Below are 20668 nucleotides of genomic sequence, written 5' to 3'. Positions count from 1 at the left end.
CCACTTTTCACATTTACCACATTATAAAGCATGGCACATTTCACAGTTTAACGTGAAAAACTGTGTTTGATTTCTTGTGGCATTTACAGCGTTTAAGAATTTTAGTCTTCAACTCTTATTCAAATTCATTGTTGCTCAGAAACAAAGCATACCCAGAGGATAGATGACACTAAAATCAGTGTTGCTACCCCATATTTCACATGATGTAATTATTTGTTATATTGTTTTCTTCTTTCATCTCTTCCCATTTTGTATGGTCAGATATTTGTTGTTCTTGTAATTCAAGGTAGTCTCACAGGTGTCACCTTGAATTATCTGCACTTGAAAGAATTCTGACTCATTCATATGAATACAGTATTTCAATAAAAACTCCACTATACTGATATGATATAGTATCATATGGTATGGTATAGCAGATATCACCTACACACACACACACACACACACACACATACCATTTATAAGTATTCTAATTTGCACTGTCGGTTATTTTACTTGGCATTTCTGGTACTTCTAGCTAATTCTGACAATGAGAATAATGTATGATCAGATTAAATAATTGAAGGGTACTCACAAAGAACACATATGGCTAGGTAATTACTTGAACCAGGAAACTTTTGTGGCAACAGACTACTTTTGCAATGTTCAAGTATTAAAATTGTTGGGAATTGATAGTGTTGGCTCAGCCAGTTTAAACTTACTGTGCCACTTCTCTATCTTTTACAAGACAAGCCCCATAACATATTTAAGTAGACTGGTTTATATATGTTTATAATCCCACACAACAATCCACAAAAACACAAGACATAACGAATTAGACAACACTGATGTGCATTAAGAGAAAATTCAACAAGACAGACTTCTTCTACTTACATCAGGATCCAGTCTGTGTGAGGTATACAAAAGTGATCCATCATAGATATAGCACCCCAATTTTTCCTTGTGGTTCCGCAGCAAAGCTTTCTTCACCACTGCGAGATCTTCCTCTGGAGTAAAATCAACTTTGTACTGGTACAAGCACCAGTCAATGTTAGTAACCAGCCGGAAGTAGTTTGCAGTCAATTGCACTACATCACCTGTTTCACCTGGAATAAATTAACTCTTGAAAGAAAATTGACCAGTCAAAACAACATTGGTATCAATAGCAAAAAATTAGATGTGTATTCTGTCTCAAGTACATAATATATATATATATATATATATATATATATATATATATATATTACAATTCACCCACTGAATGCATATCAGCCTTTCTAGACTCTCACCTCCAACCCTTCATGCAAGCCCTGCCCTCCTGCCACAGCGACACCAACCACTTCCTGGACATCTACACCAACATCCCCCATGCCTATGGCCTCCATGCCACAGAATCATTCCTCAACAGCTGACCCAAACCCCACAACCACAAAACCCACTTCCTGATACAACTAGACCAACCTAAAACTTACCTGCAACAACTTCTGCTTTGGAGACCAGCATTACCTACAGATTCATGGCACAGCTATGGACACCAGTATGGCTCCCTCTTATGCGAACCTGTTCATGGGCAGGCTGGAACAGGAATTTCTTGACTCCCAACAACTGAAACCACTCCTCTGGCTGAGATTTATTGATGACATCTTCCTCCTCTGGACACATGTCGAACCCTCCCTCACTACATTCCTAAACCAACTGAATGACTACACGACCCTCAAATTCACCTGGTTCCACTACAAAGACCAAGTGACCTTCCTAGATGTGGACATCCACATCGTGGGAGACCACTTGGAAACATCCATACACATCAAACCAACCAACCATCTCCAGTATCTCCACTATTCCAGCTCACACCTCTACCACACCAAAGAAGCCATCCCATTTTCCCTAGCCCTCAGAGGCAAACACCTTAACTCATCCCCCTCATCTTGCCAAAACTACAACCTACGCCTGCATCAAGCCCTAACCAACCGTGGCTACCCCTCTACCCTCATCAACAAACAAATCACAACTACCCCAAACAACCCAAAACCTACCCTCCAGCTCTGATCACCTAATACCACCCCAACATAACGAAAATCAGATATACCCTCCACTCCCTCCTTCCCATCCTACACAGTGATCCTGACATTAGGGACATCTATAGGGATAAACCTAGGGTCATCTTCCATCACCTCCCAACCTGAACAACATCTTGGTCCAAAACACTCCCCCCCCCTTCCACACCACCCCTGCCAGCTCACAGGTGCAATGAACCCAGGTGCAAGTCCTGCACCATACTTATCACCTCCCCCACAATCCAGATGAGTGACAGGTGAGTACACCCTTCACCCCAAGGGCACCTGCCACTTATCCAACCTCATCTACACCCTCATCTGCCAAATCTGTGGCAACTTCTACCTTGGTGAAACCTCCACCTCTTTGAACCTTAGGATCAATAACCATTGTTCCTCCACCCAAAACTCCGATCTCACAGTAGCCATCCACACCAACAGCCATAACACCATCTTCAACAACTGTTTACGTGTTGCCATAATACATCTTTTACCCCACCACTCAGACACGTTTTTCTGCAGGTGATGGGAAAGGGCCTATATATCAGGCATGCACGCCACTATACCCCCTGGACTCAACCTAGCCAACCAATAACCCATTCCCCTCTTCCCCGAAACCACCCACCCTATGCAGTAAACACTGGTGAAAGTACCTTACATTTGTCTCCTCTCTTCTAACTTTCTCTGGCAACATTGTACCAATGCATGGTTGCCAGGAGTAGGTAAGTAACAATTTTTTCACCATAATTTTCATTTTCTTTTTTTCCTGTTTCCAGTATTTCCATGTCATAGACCATCACTAAACACACCTTTTGTTGCCTTCAAACATTAACAGTGTTGCCACTGTACCTCATAATTTTTTTAAAACACCCATTTGGACCGGTACGCCTTTACGAGGCATTTCAGGATTGGCTATACAGGAAAACAATCGGTTTTCTTCTCTGAACTATAGATGGCAAAATAGTCCACCTACCCAAGGTGGAAATTGACGTCCAAATTTCCGTACGAATGTTTGACATGCAATTTTCCATGCTTTGTGGAAAAATAAATTTACACTTTCACTTACATTTGGCAACACTGCATGAAAAACACTGCACCCCGTTTGTTGTTTCTATGTTTAAAAATATTTACTTGGACAGGGCTAACATTTGGTGTATGACTTATGTATGTACAGGTTTCGGTTACAAAGTAACGCCACTCTTAATTCCCAGTTGCGCCGTTCGTGGGACACCCTGTAGAAGCCAAAATGTCTCAGTAAACATTGGTCTGCAAACGAGATGTTTTCAAGATAATCACGAATGTGTGATTACAAGCCGCCACTGACTTCATTGTTTGTAAATGTCATCCTAGTTGGTAAAATGCTAATAATGTGTGCGAATGTTCTGTTTGATTGCAACACCACCTCTCAGAAAGGTTCTGTTTGATTACAATGCCCCCTCTTGGAAATGTTCTGTTTTGTAAACAAAGAGTAAACCTCGGACCTCGCAAGGAGGTCCATTTGGAGCCACATGAAAGACGTAGTTTACAAGACACTGGTAAACTCGCAAGAAGAGCTCAGAGAGAGTATCTTAACAGCTGGTCAAAACATCAAGGACACCATAACATCACGAGTTACAAGAACAAATGTCCATAAAAACCTGCATGCCTGCATTTGTAACGGAGGTGCCTACTTTGAGCAAGATGTGTAATGTTCTTTAATTGTATTGTTCATTGATTCCATTCACACAAAAGATGAATGAAGTTATTATTTCTTGTACACAAATGTGAATGTTAGCAACATTTGTACCTTGTTGAATAGCAGATGACACAAGGAAGTAATTTAAGTAATTTATACGCTTTGCGTCATACCATTTTTGTTATTAATACTTTACCTAGTTAACTAAGAGTGCATTTTTTTTATCATCACTTGTAAGTTTAGACTCACCCGTTACTTACATGTGATTGTTTTTTGGGACAAACTTTTTTTCAACCAACCACTTATTTGTTAGTTATCAGCAAATGCTGAAATATGTGCCATACAATGAGCTGTTTTTTTCTCAATTCGCATTTTTATGTGGAAAATTGTCATTAAAAAAAACAATAGAAATTCGATTATCTCGAAAACTACTAATTTACAGGTCAAATTTATTGCAAATTGTCTCTACTTTAACCCCTTTCAGGTAATACACCTAATTACACGTTACCCCGTACATATAAAAATAAAAGTAATTTTCTTAAAAGTAGGAAATCTGTCTGCATTTCACATATCAAGGGAAACCACAATTAAAATGTTAATGAAAATGGAAAAAATAAGCTCTTTACCATAAACTGTATGTAAATATATTAACTCAACTATATCCTTTCCTGGCTATTTTTGGAACAAGACCATGCATAGAGGGAAATCAAATGGGCATAGTAAAGTAGTGCATGCTGCTTGAAGGCTGGTAACTGCAGTTGCTTACCCCACCCACATCACACAATCCCATTCCCTCTTACATTTTCAATGGTGGAGCCATCTCACTTCTCTATTTACACAAAGACTTGTTTTCATTTGCTTGTTCCAGAGAGGCTGCCAAGAAGGCACATCATTACAAAGGGTAAAGTAAAGTAATTTGATGGCATATGTTATTTGATGATAATTATTATTATGTATGCCACAGCATAATCTATGCATTGGATGCATTGCATTCACAAATGCATCAGCATAATGGGCACAGTGAGCCATCTCATCTAATGCATAGATTATGCTGTGCAATTTGTTAGAAAAATGATCACCAAATTACCTTATTTCACCCTACATATAATTATTACAGACATGCATATTTCTTTTTTGATGTAAACATGAAATGGAAAATTACATTGTGTAATTTTTATTTTCATTTTTCTCAAAACCCGGAGTACATAATGAATGTAGAAGAGGCACATAGTGGTTCAGATCCAACTTTAAACTGTAGTTTAAGTCCCCATTAACGCATTTTTGCAAAATGTACTCTTAAATCAAATATTCAAATTATCATGTTTTTCAATGGTGTGAGTCAAGTTTCTCCGTCATGTTTTGACACAAGTTGATGCAAAACAATCTGCGAAAAACTGCTAAACATGAAATCTACAGTGCATATACTGACACATTTTATGAAGTCTGCATTTTGTTGAGAGTTATGCAAAATTCATTAATTCAACTGTAAAATTCGAAGAACAAGAATTGTCTCGTTTTAAAAAGAAATTAACTTTATTTTCTGCTAACTACATAAATGTGCTATAAGAAAGGATATATTAATTTTGTTTACTAAGTTGTTATTTTTAAATCAAATTTAGGATTAACAGTGCATTTTAACACTGATATGCTATTTTATATACTGCTTTTGAACCCTAAATGTGCCCAGTTTTTGTACTGAGACCTTATTCACAACCACATATATGTGATCTTGGTAATAATTAAATGCTCTTTATGTAAATTATAATTTCTACTTTATTTTATAATTGTAATTAGTAATTCTGAATTCACATCTGAAACTGCTCATATGATATCTGCAATTAGCAAAAGCAATTTTTCTTGAAAATAGTAAAAGGACACCTACCTTGCCTCCGACTCATTTCGACAGCTCCCAAGCTGTCTGCCCAAGCACCTCTGCCTATTGGAGCATTCCCACCTGGTCTACTAGCTGCACATGCAAATTTTGAGAGAGAAGAATTTACACACATAGAACCGAAAGTTCTGCAGTGCAAAAATATCTGTGCTAGGGTTACCAGACATAATAATTTTCCTAGACAAATCCTAAATTTTAGAATAATGTCTGATATTCATTGAGTTTGAAAATATCATAAATATTTTACATTTTGAGATTCACATATTTTGAATTAAGGAAAAATGAGCATTGGTCAAAATAAAAAAGTAAACAAAGTAATTATCATGCATTAAAATTTCATTTGACTGCATTCCCATACCCACGAGTGAAATTAGTTTTGATTCAGAACTGAAAATAAAATAAATAAGTGATGCCAGAAAAAATACTTGAATTATAGACCACACAAATGAAACTTTTGGAATCATTTCAAGTTATTTTAAGGACATTGTTTCATATTATTTCAAGTTATGTTAATTGCTGCCATTCCAGGTAATAATGCAAATGTTGAGAGAGAGGTTTGGTACTGTCTCAGTATCATTTCAAAGAGTTCAGAGTCCCATAAGTATATCTTGACTTAATCTAAAATTTTAAGAAAAGTTGGCTTCTTCGAGAAATATGACTGAAAGCATGTGTGGTAAGAAATATATTGTTTTTTCTTCTGTGTAGCTGATCAGTGGTGATTTATTCATTCTTAGTTTTGGACTATTAACCACTGTGTTCATTTTAAAAAATACCAACGTTTCGGAGGCTGATTCTGCCTCCGTCTTCATGGTAGTGTGTAATCTACTAAATATCACATTGCAATCCCTGAACACACAATTTGGACACTATCTCTCCATATGCCTAAGATCTCACGCACAGTCTCCATAGATTATTCATATCATTGTACACCGACCCCCCCCCCCCCTTTTACATCCTTTACAGATACATCTCCAACCCTGCTTTGCCCAGTCAGCATACAAACAAGGATCAGTGTAGCACACACACTGGGAGAACTGTATGTCCACATCCATTCAGGGTCTAACAATTGCACTTAAGTGGTGCTGAAGGAGTATTACAATTTTGGGGTTGATTCCCAACAGTATCAATCCTTTGACAAGGTGGAGCCTGGGCGTCCGCAAATCAATCCTCCATGGCAGCCTGCCTAGAGAAACAGTCTTAACGTGACCACCAGATGAAGTTGAGCCTGGGCCACTCATAACTCTCCCTGGCAACTTCATGTACAAGAGGCGACTTGTGACTGACAGACAGGGTGGAGGTTCTCTAAACAAAATGACATCATCCTTGGTTCATTTGCAGTGGTGTGCCCAGGAAATATTGAAGGAGGAATGCGAGTTGTTATGGCTTGTTCTATTTTTTTTTAACAATCAACTTATATTTTAACTCAAAGATGGACCACCCTATTGTCTCTTGTTAGAAATAATTTAGTATTGGAGAAGCTACATGGAAAAACACATCCAATATTGCGTTGACGAGTAACTAGATTTATCAAAAAATAGTTTTCATATTTTGCCTTTATAAATGTCAACAATACACTATTTCCTATGGATTAAAAAAATAATAAAATATTAATAAAAATGTTGAGTCCCTTGGTTACACAAGAAACTCATACCTATGATCTTCATACAACTGGGCCAGTTGTAGTAGTAACTGTTGATAATTTTGAGTAGATCACCCAATCCAGCAGTCTGGCAGTCTGTTATTAAGGTTAAAACACTAGATTTAAATAATACACTTAGCGTTTATTTTGTTTGTATCTCATTTCAACTTTCTTATATGCATATAAATGGGAGACTCGATCCATGACTTTTTTTTTATTTTGAACTTACCTCTGAATCTATCCTAGAACAGTTGTTTTTTTTTAAAGATAGAATGCCAACTAATGTAAATCTGTAAAATGTTTATTGCATATTTGATAACAAATGTTTTTACTTTTAAATACAAATTGCAAATAGCTTTCAAACTACTCAATACAAAACTACTTTAAGAAAGTTGAAATGAGATACAAACAAAATAAATGTTAAGTGTATTATTTAAATCTAGTGTTTTACATGGAACTGATGTCACTATATTATTTGTTTAGTGCATCTTGGGTTTACTGATGTAGCTATGCTATATTATATATTTATTTATAAACCCATACACAATGTTGGAATTGTAATTAACCTCATGGCAAGCTCTCATTTCATAAAGTGATGTCTCTCTTGCATTTTGCCATTTACATTCTTTCAGTTTCAGTTAAAATGATAAATGATTTATGTTGCTTTATACCTTAAAAACTTGTGTAGTTCTAGGCATTGTATACATGCAGTGAGAGAAGAAAATATCGACTTTGTATCACTGCACTCCTCAGTCCCTAACTACACACCAATACACACTACACCCTTTATACAGCCACATCCCTTGCTCACAAAATTCCTTGTCAAGCCACTGCACAGAGTTATGTTTGTTTATGGAATCATGTTATTGACTAAGGTTGTAGCAGAGAAGACCATACATTCATGAGCTTATGGATAATGTAGAATTGCCAAATGAGCAAGGAAATGCCTTTGTGAGAATTGTATCACAGGGAGAATGCAGGGTTTTTTGCGCATGATCCCCACTTCCTTACAGAAAATGTATATCTTTAATACTTAAACTTACAATTTTTGTTGAATAATAGATAAAGTCATGTAATATATTTTTTCTAAGGAAGCCTAAGTGGGCAAATAAAGTGCTCTGTAAATGTGACATTCTAGCCAAGTTTAGTATGATAACTACCCAACAAACCAGTTCTGCAATATTCACTTTTCAATAAATGCGACTTTTTTTTTCAACTCGTGTGTATCTAGAATGGAATTAATTACACATTTTGGTACAACTGTTTCTCTTTAACAAAAGTGTAATGAATGGTTTTCAGAGGGAGAAACTACTCGATATTAAACCTCTTACAACAAAATCCTTTTAGATACCGATTAAAATAAACATACTAATAGGTAACAATGTAAACTTGTTCAAACAAATGTGAAAACATCTCTAGTTAAAAATATAGAGACCATGAAGGCATATAATTATACTCACACTGAGGGTAGGCATAGTTTGACAGCTACATATTTGGTTTGCAGTCATAAAAGATATTCTGGGAAGGAAAAATGTAAGATGATATCTGAAATTAGTGGGTAAAATCATTGCTTTAAATTGCATGGAGCATGCACTTCCCATATTCTATGAATCCAAGAGTCTGCATAGTTGTTGCGTAGTTTTTTTTAGTTTTGGGATGTTGGAGCCTCATTGGCAAACTAATAAACAAACCTTTCTGACCAGGCTTGAACATGAAACCTTTACAATGTGAAGCTGTAACACCAAGTACTTACCTAGATCTTCTACTACAGGGCAAGTATTTTCATATAATGACCAGGCTTTGGGTGTTGCACTGGCAACATGTATTTCTTCTCGCTGATTTTTGTTCAGACGTAGTTGTTTTTCAAGACTACTCTAACTTATTGCCATCTGCTACCCATGGAAATTCCTTCAGGAATACATTATTTGAGTGCAACCATCACCATAGAAAATGTCTTACTTTCAAATAAGTTGAAGTTGTAATCATGTGTTCAGTCACACATTTGATAACAAAACTTTTCATACTTCAATTTTTGCTCGTAATGCCACCAGCAAGAGAGCATTTACTATCTAGACAAACACTACAACCAGTTTTGTGGAAAGTATGCAATATTATTACCTCCAATTTGCAGACCTTGCATTCTGCCTCTGAAAGCATCTGCTTGAGTGATAGGAGCTGCAGCACCCTAGAAAAGGAAAATGACATATCAATCTCCACAAGCATAGATGAAAAACATTTTCAGACATATAAAATTGCTACGTTTTGGTAATTTTACCACTAAGAAGATATTTGCCGATATCAATGAGTACCAATTAATGTGTTGCAAATCTAACATGTCCTATGCAATAAATTTGTTGCACAAAAACGAAATTGTTACATTTGTACTAAAACTGATTGGTGTATCACTACTCTTGAGGATAGTCTTCATGATATTTTTCTTTCCCTGTTGAGTGATGAGAATAGAAGTTTGGGATGGAGACTTGACATTATAAAAACACTATCCAATGTCACTTCTTTTTTGTTAAAGAAAAAAAAAACATTTTTGAAATCATCAGAAGGCTAATCTCAATGTCCTTGAATGCAATACATCAGCACTAACACTATGTAATCATAAAATTAAATATTAAACATTTATTTGCTGGTTTTGATACTACTTACATATTATGAATGACACCTGTGAGGCATCTATAATTTGAGGGAAAAACTTATAAATATGAAACATTAGAATACAATTTTAATCAGTCATTTTCATAGTCTACTATGTATTCTAAAAATTCATTTTGAGGCAGTGTCCCTCCTCCAACTTTCAGGTGAACCTATTTGCAATTATTGCTGATAATAGCGAATCAAACTCATAATGTAAATTAATTACTATTGACCAATGCACTAATTACTTACATGTTGCATTATATTTCCCTATCTTGAAACCTATCTCAGCCAATGCTTGTTGATAGAAACTAGCAAAAACTTTAAAATAACGTAAATATCTGAACAAGTCTCCTTTATGCTTAATGCAGAACAAGAAATGTCCTAGGAATTTTCTCAAATTTGACCCACGCCAAATATTTTAAAGAAAGAATATGGCAACTCTTACCAGAGCTGGTGATTGGTTCTGCCTTCTAACAGGTCCACGAGTCCTGGTAGTGGGTAGCATCTCCATATCTTAAATAGAAAAGAACAGAATTGATGATAATTCAAGTAGGGTAGACAGTGAATTGAACATGTTTTTATGTTATCATTTTTGCAGCTCTTAAAATTATGATCTCCTATTGATGAAATGTAATTAGCAATACCTGCAGTTTCCTCGACCACTATGTCCCCATGCTTGTAAAGAAGTCATTGTTTTTTTTTTTAAGCATGTCAGTATTGTCAATTCACCCTGTATATGAGGTGAGTTGACTATGTGTGCAGGGTCTGTTCAAAACATGTGTTGGAGTATTTAATTTCAAGGAATATACTGCCTTGACCTGCCGTAACAAACGTGGCATTTTTTTTAAATTTAGATTTATTTTCCTTACCATTAAAAAAAATGGTCGAGAAAGCACTAGGTAACCTAAATACACTATTCCCACGTAAACATATAGGCATTCGTGTTTTTTTCTGGTGCTCTTTAAGTTGCTTACACACCTCTGAAGTGACCTATCCTACTTTGGCGGCATTCAGTACTGCATGAGGGAATGTTTCCTACCTTAAATCACATCACGCCAGCCATGAATTTGGTGGATATAAGAAGAATAAAATTACAGTACGTTGTTCGGAATGCAAATTATTTGTATGCAGAAACCATTCAGTAATCAGTACCCATACAAAATGTCAGAGTTGTCAAAATAACGATATTAACAAGTGACAACATTTGGTTCCTTTTATTTAGGTCAGTATGGCTTTTGTTTACATATATCTCATACAAGTTGGAAAAAATATTGAGATTTGAACATTTTAAAAACATTTTGCAATTTTCTTCGAGTTGTATATCATACATTTGATTGCTTTTTCTGCGTGTCAGTATGGCCTTGACTGAGAAATTTGGAACAAATAGTTCCTTTCTAAGCCCATATATGTTGAACGATGTCAATTCATTTTGAAAAATACTTTGAAAATTTTTGAAAAATGGGTTCAATTTTTCTAAAAAATAAGTTGAAAATTTTATGAATGGTGAGTTCATTTTTAAGTTCCTTCATTATATGACAAAGTTCTAATTATTCATAGAATAATATTTTGGTGCATTTGCTTCAAAGGTATAAGTTTGTAATTCAATGTGACGGTTTCTCTCATTTTTTAGTTTATTTCCTTTAATAGCTATTAAAATTGTAAAATAAGTACGTTTTTGCGTTTATATATATTTTGCTTGATTCCAGTAAATGCTAGTGTAATTCAACATCGATTTGTATCAATTATCATGTAATAAATGTTGGTTTTGATAGGGTGGCACTGAGTGCCATGCGCGGGATGTTTGTGCTAATACGAGGGTGTGGATGATGGAGAGTTAAAAGAATCAAATGAACAGTATAACATGAAGCATAAATGTTCCAAAGTTTTAAAATTAATTACAAGAAGTACTTACTCAATTTCTCCTAGTGTTTATTTTTTTTTATTTCTATAAACAAGGTGTCAATGTGTTTTTCTATTTTTGAGGCTAGATGTATTTATAGTGAATCGCCGGAGTCATAGTTTTATAAGGACTTCATTTATTTTATGTGAACATTCATATGTTTATTTATCAACAGCTACATTTGCACATATTATTGTACACAAAATTCTATAACCTATGCAATGTAAAATATAATAATTATGTGCGTGTGTTAAATATATGCACTATACATATATGATATATTATCAAACAGAAAATAATAAAACAAAAGAAAAACATTTTTGGGGCAAAGCAATATGGAGAAACAAATAACTCCTTGGTTTGGTGAGTAGGCATCTCATGACTTCTTTCCTATTGTCAACTCACCCTGATCACCACATTGGAATTTCTAGCCAAGCAACTACTAAACAATGAAGTTTAAAAAAGTAGCAGAATGTAGTTTTGATACAACATATCATAGTATTCTGGATAGTCTTATCATAAACAATGTGCTTAGTTACTTAAGGAATGAATAAGAAAGAATATATAGTTGTGAAAATTTACTTAGCAAGTTGAAAATTTCACTAGAAACTTTGTGAACAAGACGATCAACTACTTAGTTGTGAGTTCCTCCAAGAGATGAAGCACATCCACATTAACCTGAAATGTTGGTCACTCGAATCTGGTAGATATAAAAATCTATTTGTCAACTCTCCCGGTCGCCCTACTTACATGTAAATATTAGTAACACAGAAATTATCATCAAAAACTGCATAATATTATAATAATACATTTTGTGAAATGCATGTCCACCATTCTGAACAGAGGCATAATTTGGCAGGACAAGTGTCCCCCACCCACAAAAAATACAAATTTATTAACATTTATAAGTTAAGGATTTTGGAACCTGAGATTCTAGCTCGGCTCCCCCAAAGTTAGTCTCCAAGTTACTTGCTGAATTTCTGAACCTGTCTGTTTACAGATTCTATATAGCATATAATGATCATTTTTCTTGTTGAAAATATGAACTTATATAAAAAAAATATCAAGCTGTCTATTGAGAATTGAATGAAATAATTTTACACTGGTTGCTATCCTTGGTTGGTATTGAGAGAAAAAAATGTGAAGTGGTGGATGTTGTCAGTGCTATGACATATCACAAACCACGTCACTACAGAGATCCAAGGGAGGGAACCTACCATGAAGTTCCATCAACTGCCCTTCCTTAACTAACTAAATAACTAACTCTCTAGTCTTCTTAAACCTGAAGGTTCATGGCTGTAGCAACAAAGGCCTTTCATCTGTCTCTATCCTGAGCAAGATCTATATACTATTTTCCATCCCTACCAATTTCCTTTATGTGTATCTCAACTTTGTCCCTTCATCTTCGTCTTGGTCTTCCTACTGGTCTCTTACCATCAGGTTTCCCAACAAGAATCCTGTAAATTCCTCTTCCCTCTCCCATTCATGCCACATGGCCTGTCCACCTAAGTCTTCTTGATTTAATCATTCTAATAATATCTGGACATGAATACAAATTATGTATTTCTAAATTATGTAACCTTCTCCACTCACCTGTCTCCTCATCCCTTTTAGGTCCAAATATTTTCCTAAGGATCTTATCTTCAAATACTCTTAATTTATGTTCCTCTTTCAATGTAAGGGACCAAGTTTCACACCCATATAATACTACAGGCAAAATTACTGTTTTGTATATTTAAACTTTTAGTTTTTTAGATATTAAGCGAGAAGACAAAAGTTTATGAAGAGAGAAATAACATGCATTTCCTGAATTAAGCCTACTTTTTCTTTCTTCTTTAATATAATGTTCATTTTTAAATATTACTCCTAAGTATTTGAATTTGGAAACGGTCTCAAATGAGTTGTTATCAATAATTAGATTTTGATTATTATCTAACACTTGGTTTCTGCCTGTAAGCATATATTTAGTTTTCTCTTTGTTAACTTCCAAACCTATCTCTTTAGCAGTTTTGAAAAATATTTTAGCATTTTTCTTAATTGTATTTTTATCATCCCCTAATAAGTCTACATCATCTTCATATGCTAACAACTTAGTCACACCATTTAATTTTAGTCCTTTGTTAGTTTCTCTTACCTTCCTAACAGCATATTCTAAGACAAAATTAAAGAGCAATGCATCTCCTTGTTTTAACCCATCATGAATTGAAGATTTGTCAGACACAGTAATACCCACACGAATTTTACTTTCTGTTTCACTGGTGCATACTTTTTTCATACTAACAAGCTACTTAGGTATTCCAGACTCTACTAATATTGACCGAATCATATGCTTTTTTGAAATCAATGAATAGTTGATGGACATTTTGATTATATTCCCACTTTTTTTTCAAGTGTCTGTCTAATGTAAAAAATTTGATCTGTAGTTGATCTGTTATCTTTAAATCCACATTGATGATCACCTATAATTTTATTAGCATATGTGGTTAGTCTTGTTAGTCGGATCCGTACCTAATATATAGAAACTTCGAACACAACTTGAAACTTTCACGCCTAGAAGAGAGAGATATTCTCATTACTGCACTGAGACTACTAGTCAGGAAGAAGCATAGCAAGGGCAAAACTATTACCTTCCCCATACCAGAAGCAGTGGACAGGATAACGTTAAAAACTTACAACCTTCCTACCGACACAGAGGAGCTGCTCCGGCTAACCGAGACAGCTTTCGGACGTCGCGGAGAGTCCCTGGTACTTGACGATGTTTACGCGGACTTTGTAAGGGCACACGGGAGAATGGAGTTCATAGCTACAAACGAATGGCCCCGATGCCACCAATTAGTACGGCACTCATAGATAACGACAAGATACGCATTGCACAGATCAACACCAGAAGAAGCAAGCTTGCAACACTTGAAACAATCAATTACTGCAAAGAGCAATACATTGACATAATTCTCATGCAAGAACCATACACATCCAAAAACAAAATTCCCTACATACCACTCAACGTTCACACAATTCAGGACCGCAATCAAACCATGGCAGCAATAATTAACCTAAACAGAAATCTAACAATCACCAAAATAGCACAATTTTGTGACACACACATAAATTGCGCTCAAATATCTTCCGAGCATGGTTCTTGGATCCTAGTAAATAGTTATTTTCAATTCAGCCTTGACATAGACCCATATTTGGAAAAAATCGATCTGATCTGCAATGCGTACAAAAACTACAAGATCATAATCACAGCTGACACGAACTCCTCCTCTCCGTGGTGGTACAGCCAAGAAACCGACACCAAGGGGGTAGCCATGGAGGAATTCATTTCTGAGCACAACCTACAAGTCGAAAATCAGCCAGATAATCCCCCCACCTACAGGGGAAGGGCGGGCGCCTCAAGCAACATTGATCTAACACTCACGAATGCAAGGGCCTTGGGCGATGTCCAAAACTGGAAAGTTATAGATCTCGCCACAACAAGCGACCACAACTTAATTCTATTCGACTTAATCTACAGGCAACATCAGCTTGAACAGACAAACCAGGAGAACATATTGAACTGGAGAAAAATCGATCATCAAAAATTCCTAGAAAAGCTTATTATCCCTGAACAATTGGACCAACAAAAATCACTCAACACGCTCGCAGAGGAACTCTCTGCAAACATCAGACAAGCAATTGAAAATTCATCACCCAGAAATAACCAAAGGAAAATGAAGAGGAAGCATGGCCAAAGAAATTAACCAACCTTAAGAAACAAATGCAAAAAGCCAGGAAACTATATCAAAAATCCATCATCGCACAATACAGAAATGCCAACCTCCAGATTTGCCGTGCCAAAAAAAAAGCAATACGAAACCGAGCTACAAAATTATAAGACACAACAATGGAATATCTTCATCGAAAAACGTCTGGAATTAAATAAATGGGGCACCCCATATAAAATCGCTACCGGCAAAATGAAAAAACCGCAAACCATATCCACCTTAATTAATGACGAGAACAACACGAATATGACAAAGGACTTGGAAGAAACCATCAACTTGTTAATGAAGAATCTCATACCAGACGACAAACCTGAAAACGACAGCAAGGAAAATAAGGATACAAGAAAAATCTATCACCAGCCATATCCAGAATCACCAATATTACCTTTCACTACCCAGGAAGTAGAAAACGAAATAAGCAGCATGAAAATGAAGAAGTCCCCGGGACCAGACGGAATTCCTGTGGAAATAATACAAGAAATCACCCCAGTACTTACGCCTTATATTACTCAACTATTTAATGAGTGCCTTGTTCAGAAGATATTCCCAGAAACCTGGAAGGAAGCAAACTTAATAATCATCAAGAAACATCCAAATAAAGATGAAACCAGGGTCAATTCATACAGACCAATATGCCTTCTCAACGTTTTGGGAAAACTCTTCGAGAATTTATCCTAAAAAGACTCAAAGAATTTCGCCTGCTCAAACCCATATCAGGGATACAATTTGGGTTCACGAAAGGTAAATGCACTGACGATGCATTACGCCTGCTATCGTCTACAACACAAAACACTCCAAACAAGTACATGGTTGGAATCATGGTGGACATCGCCGGGGCATTTGAAAACTTGTGGTGGCCCAGCCTTTTTCAAACACTTAAAAATATGAACTGCCCAGGTACACTCTTCCTACTTCTGAAAAGTTATTTCTCTAACAGAAAAATTAGCATCAAATATCCGGATCTACAAATGAGTAAGATCACGTCAAAAGGTTGTCCTCAGGGTTCCATTCTGGGACCCGAGCTTTGGAATACTAACTTGGAGCCTGCGCTTATGAAACTACAAGACCATCCAGACATAGACCAGATCATAGCTTATGCGGATGACATTATCATGCTCACTTCCGGTAACTCAAGAAGGGAAATCGAAGATAAAGCATCCACTGCAATCAATATGCTATCCAATTGGTGTGATCATGCTAAACTCAAAATAGCTTCGGAAAAGACTCATTATATTATCCTTAAGGGGAAGTTACAAAGAAACCCTCAAATCAAACTCAGAGAAAGAAATTTAAAAAGAGTAAGAGAAGCTAAATACCTTGGCATTACTCTTCAAGAGAAGATGTTTTTTAACAGACACATAGCCCTGGCAACAACCCAGGCCGAAACAACTATAAACAGTCTAGCCACATTGAGTTCAGCAAACTACAACCTTCCACTATCACACATAAAAACATATCTCATTACCATATATAATTCTATTATTTCCTATGGCTCGCCCCTGTGGGCCATGGAAACCAGTAAACAGTACATTAAAAACAGATTGAGATCTTCACAACGCAAAGTGATACTTCGCCTAACGGGTGCATTCAGAACAACCTCAACCCTGGCTCTTCTCATGATTGCGGGCCTACAGCCTATTGAAATCGTTATTAAAACTAGAGCATCAAAGTATTACTTTAGAAATGGACAAGAGGACGAAATCTATAAACTAATTGGAATACGCCCTGCCACGGTACCAGAAATTTACAACCACTTGTTTAGCATCTGGCAACAGGAATGGACACAAGCTACGCAAGGAAGGAGACTTCACAGCTTCCTTCCAAACATAAAAGAACGACTTTCGATGGACCATTTCCATCCCACGAGAGGTCTCATACATTTCCTAACGGGACACGGTCCCTACGGTCAACACCTAAATAAGCACAACCTCAGACAGACTGATAAATGCCTGAAATGTAAAACCGAGACGGACACACCGGAACAAAAAGTCTTCTTTTGCCAGACATCAAACAAACAAATCGAAGATTTAAGACAAAAGCTACCAAACTTCAACACGTACCAGTTAATAAGAAATCCCGAGCACTTTACGTCACTAAACGACTTAACAAACCTGGTGTCGAAAGAGGAACATTCCCTCTTCAAATCCGGCATCACTCACCTCCCCATTCAACCCCTACCTCCGGAATGTAATATACCCCCCCCCCAGAAGATCACAAAGAATCCACCTTCGACAAACTCAACAACAGGACATCCCTCCTTAGGACTAAGATCACCAAGAGGATAATGAAGCAGAACCTCCCACAGGAACATCAAGAAGGAGACACTAATACAGAAGACAGTGATACGCCAAAACGAAAAAAGGTTACATCTCCCCGGAGAAAGGCAAAGGATAACACTGCAAGGACTCGACCTAGGAACCAACCGAATTTAACCAAGATTCTTCTTTTTCGTTTCTTTCTTAAATTGTAATCTTACACCCCCTTCTTTATTCTCGTTACTAAACACACTGCAAACTTCTCTCACTGATTCTTGACAATTCTCTATATTTCCACTACCGAACGTACTAATGTACCCGATACTTCCCAGGAAATCCCTCCCTACTTCTTCCCTTCCTGATGATGTCCCGGGTACCAACCGTCGTACCGATGTTCATCCCAGTCCGACCAACTCTTGCTGGTCTCCCGCAAGTCTCCTTGCATCAGGTACCACTCGTTCTTTCATATCTCTTCCTACTATTAATACGTACATCTCAAAGCCAATAATACTCTCACTATCTCAAACATAACATACTAGAACATAGACCCTGCTTAACATTCATAGAATCGTGTTAATGTCCATTCCTCATCTCATCCATCAACACTAATGCACACGACACACAATAAAACTTATCCTAAGAAAACATTACCCACCCAATTACACACTTATGTAATTTCGTATCTGTGATCATAAATAATATTAATGTTAAACACTAACACTTATTTACTTCCTACTATTTCTAACCTTTATCTTAATCTTCTTACCTTGTAGAATGATGTGAAACCAACTTTGTTCAGGAAAACCGAACAAATTTGGTTCTTCACACTGGGACATTCTTGCCAATGTCACAGTGAATTATTGTAATTAAAAAAATAATGGAAATCAAAGATGAATCAAAGAAAAGCGGGGGAATCCGTAAAAAATTCACGGAACTGATGCCCTGGGTTAATTTTCAGGTACCAGGGCATAAGCACATACCTCCGAAAGTAGCTTGACTACTTTTATCCGTATACATAAAAAAAAAAAAAATAATCGTTCTATGTAACCATATCTTGTATACTGTTTAGGAAATAAAATTCTTTGTAGTTTTTTCTTTTAGATTATGACATTCCTTATCAAACCATGGCTTACTTTTTCTTGGTTTATGGTATCCTATACTTTCTTTAGCTGCTGATTCTATTGCATTATGTATGTGCTCCCAATTCTTATTTACATCTGTTTCATTTATATTTTCATCATCATTTAAATCCTGCAAAACATCAAATCTATTTGACAGTTTAATTTGGTAATCTTTCTTAATTTTTCATCAGCAAATTTTCCTATATTAAATTTTACAACTTTTAGATTTTGTTGCTTATGATTTATCACTGCAAGTCTTTCTCTTAATTTAGCAATTACTAAATAATGGTCACTGGCACAGTCAGCACCTCTATGTGTACGCACATTAATTATACTAGTATGCCTTCTCTTATCAACAGTGGTGAAGCATAGAGTTGCTAGCAAGGTAGGCACAAAAGTGCGATAATTTCCAATAGTTGCTTGAATCTGTAAAAAATAAAGGAGGGGGGTATGTCATGTCATGGAGAGTGCTTCAATGTCTCTCCAGGCCGATTCCTTACTTGTCAGTGGGGGACATTTTCAAAAGCGTTGTTACCGGCCATCAGTACGATAATTATGTCTGTTAGACGTTATCCCTTCCCGCTCACCAGATGTCATCGATCTAGATTTTTGTTCATTTCATTGTGTTTTGTTTGTATTTTCTCAACCTCTGAGTGATTCATGCACACGTCTCCAGAAAGAACTAGCAATTATGAGACATCTCGAAAATCCAATGAATAGTGGTCAAGCCCTGTTGTCAATTCTTCATCACTTTTTTTTCAAATTTATTTATTTATTTTGCAATTGAGATGAAAAGAGGAAGAAAAACCCTATAATTTTCAGGTCACTATGACGTTTGTGCCATGAGCAGATGACAGAATTCCGCACTTTCAGCGACTGTCAGTTTGGTACGAACTACTGTTGCCAATTTAGTTTTTTTTGGAGCAAGACTTCCTCACACCGAGGAAAGCACCATTGTTATCTGTTGTCTAACCAAAGGAATGGTTGTAGTTAATTCCAGTCTTGGCTTTCAAGATAAATGAATTTCTGACACCTGTATGTGCAAGTAAATATACGTAATTTAAATTTTTAATATTTTCATCTCATTTGTTCTGATCTGTTAAGCGTGACAATGAGAATGTATGGAGAATGAATTAAAGATCAAGAAACACTGACATGCCCACAATCATGACACCTGGCTTCGTAACATGTTAGGATGACCAATATGGGGCGGAAGTGTTAAAGAAAAAACAAAGGTAAAGGTGACCTCTCTCATTCTGTGTGAATACTTCGCATTGTAGTTTGTTCTGCCCCTCCTGTGAGTAGACACCTTTACGTGATAATATGTAGGATACATAGGATCCTTGTTTGGGACCCTTCTATGATGGCAACACGACAGGTTACTTGTAACATATAAACAGGTTATATATAATAAATGCAGTTGCTTGAGAGAATAGAATCCCAATTTTTAGGCGCAATTTAGCTCTTTTCTGCCAATCCAATGTGACAACACTGGTCTGTTCCGCCAGACTTGAACCGGAATAATCCCATAGCACTCTTTGTCCTAAACCCCAAAAAGTCTTCCCTTGAATTTTACTCTCAAAGCCCCCCTCCTCTTGTTATCTCTTCAGGGTAAACCTTTGCTTGCAACATCTATTCGACGACAGTGTTAACGCATTAAATAACATTTCAACAAATTTCAAATTTTTCATATTTTGCTGTCACTTGCCACTGCTAGTTGCAAAGGAAAATAGAGTTG

At 36.4% G+C, this 20668-nt stretch overlaps 1 protein-coding gene across 1 annotated transcript in view; it reads right to left on the bottom strand.

The window, feature by feature from the left end:
- The window catches only part of LOC145984521 (piwi-like protein Siwi), an 80844-nt gene extending 71434 nt beyond the window's left edge, over positions 1 to 9410 (bottom strand). The window contains exons 1-3 of the mRNA XM_083118177.1: positions 9357 to 9410; positions 5591 to 5674; positions 874 to 1085 (exon numbers count right to left, since the gene is read on the bottom strand). Of these exons, the coding sequence (XP_082974303.1) occupies positions 874 to 1085; positions 5591 to 5674; positions 9357 to 9378 (318 nt within the window). The 5' untranslated portion in view covers positions 9379 to 9410. The remainder of the gene's footprint in view (positions 1 to 873; positions 1086 to 5590; positions 5675 to 9356) is intronic.
- Between the last annotated feature and the right edge of the window lie 11258 nt (positions 9411 to 20668).

This window comes from Lepisma saccharinum, chromosome 2, assembly GCF_977018435.1.
Source record: "Lepisma saccharinum chromosome 2, izLepSacc3.1, whole genome shotgun sequence".
NCBI lineage: Eukaryota > Metazoa > Arthropoda > Insecta > Zygentoma > Lepismatidae > Lepisma > Lepisma saccharinum.
This window is presented reverse-complemented; position numbering and strand designations above follow the sequence as displayed.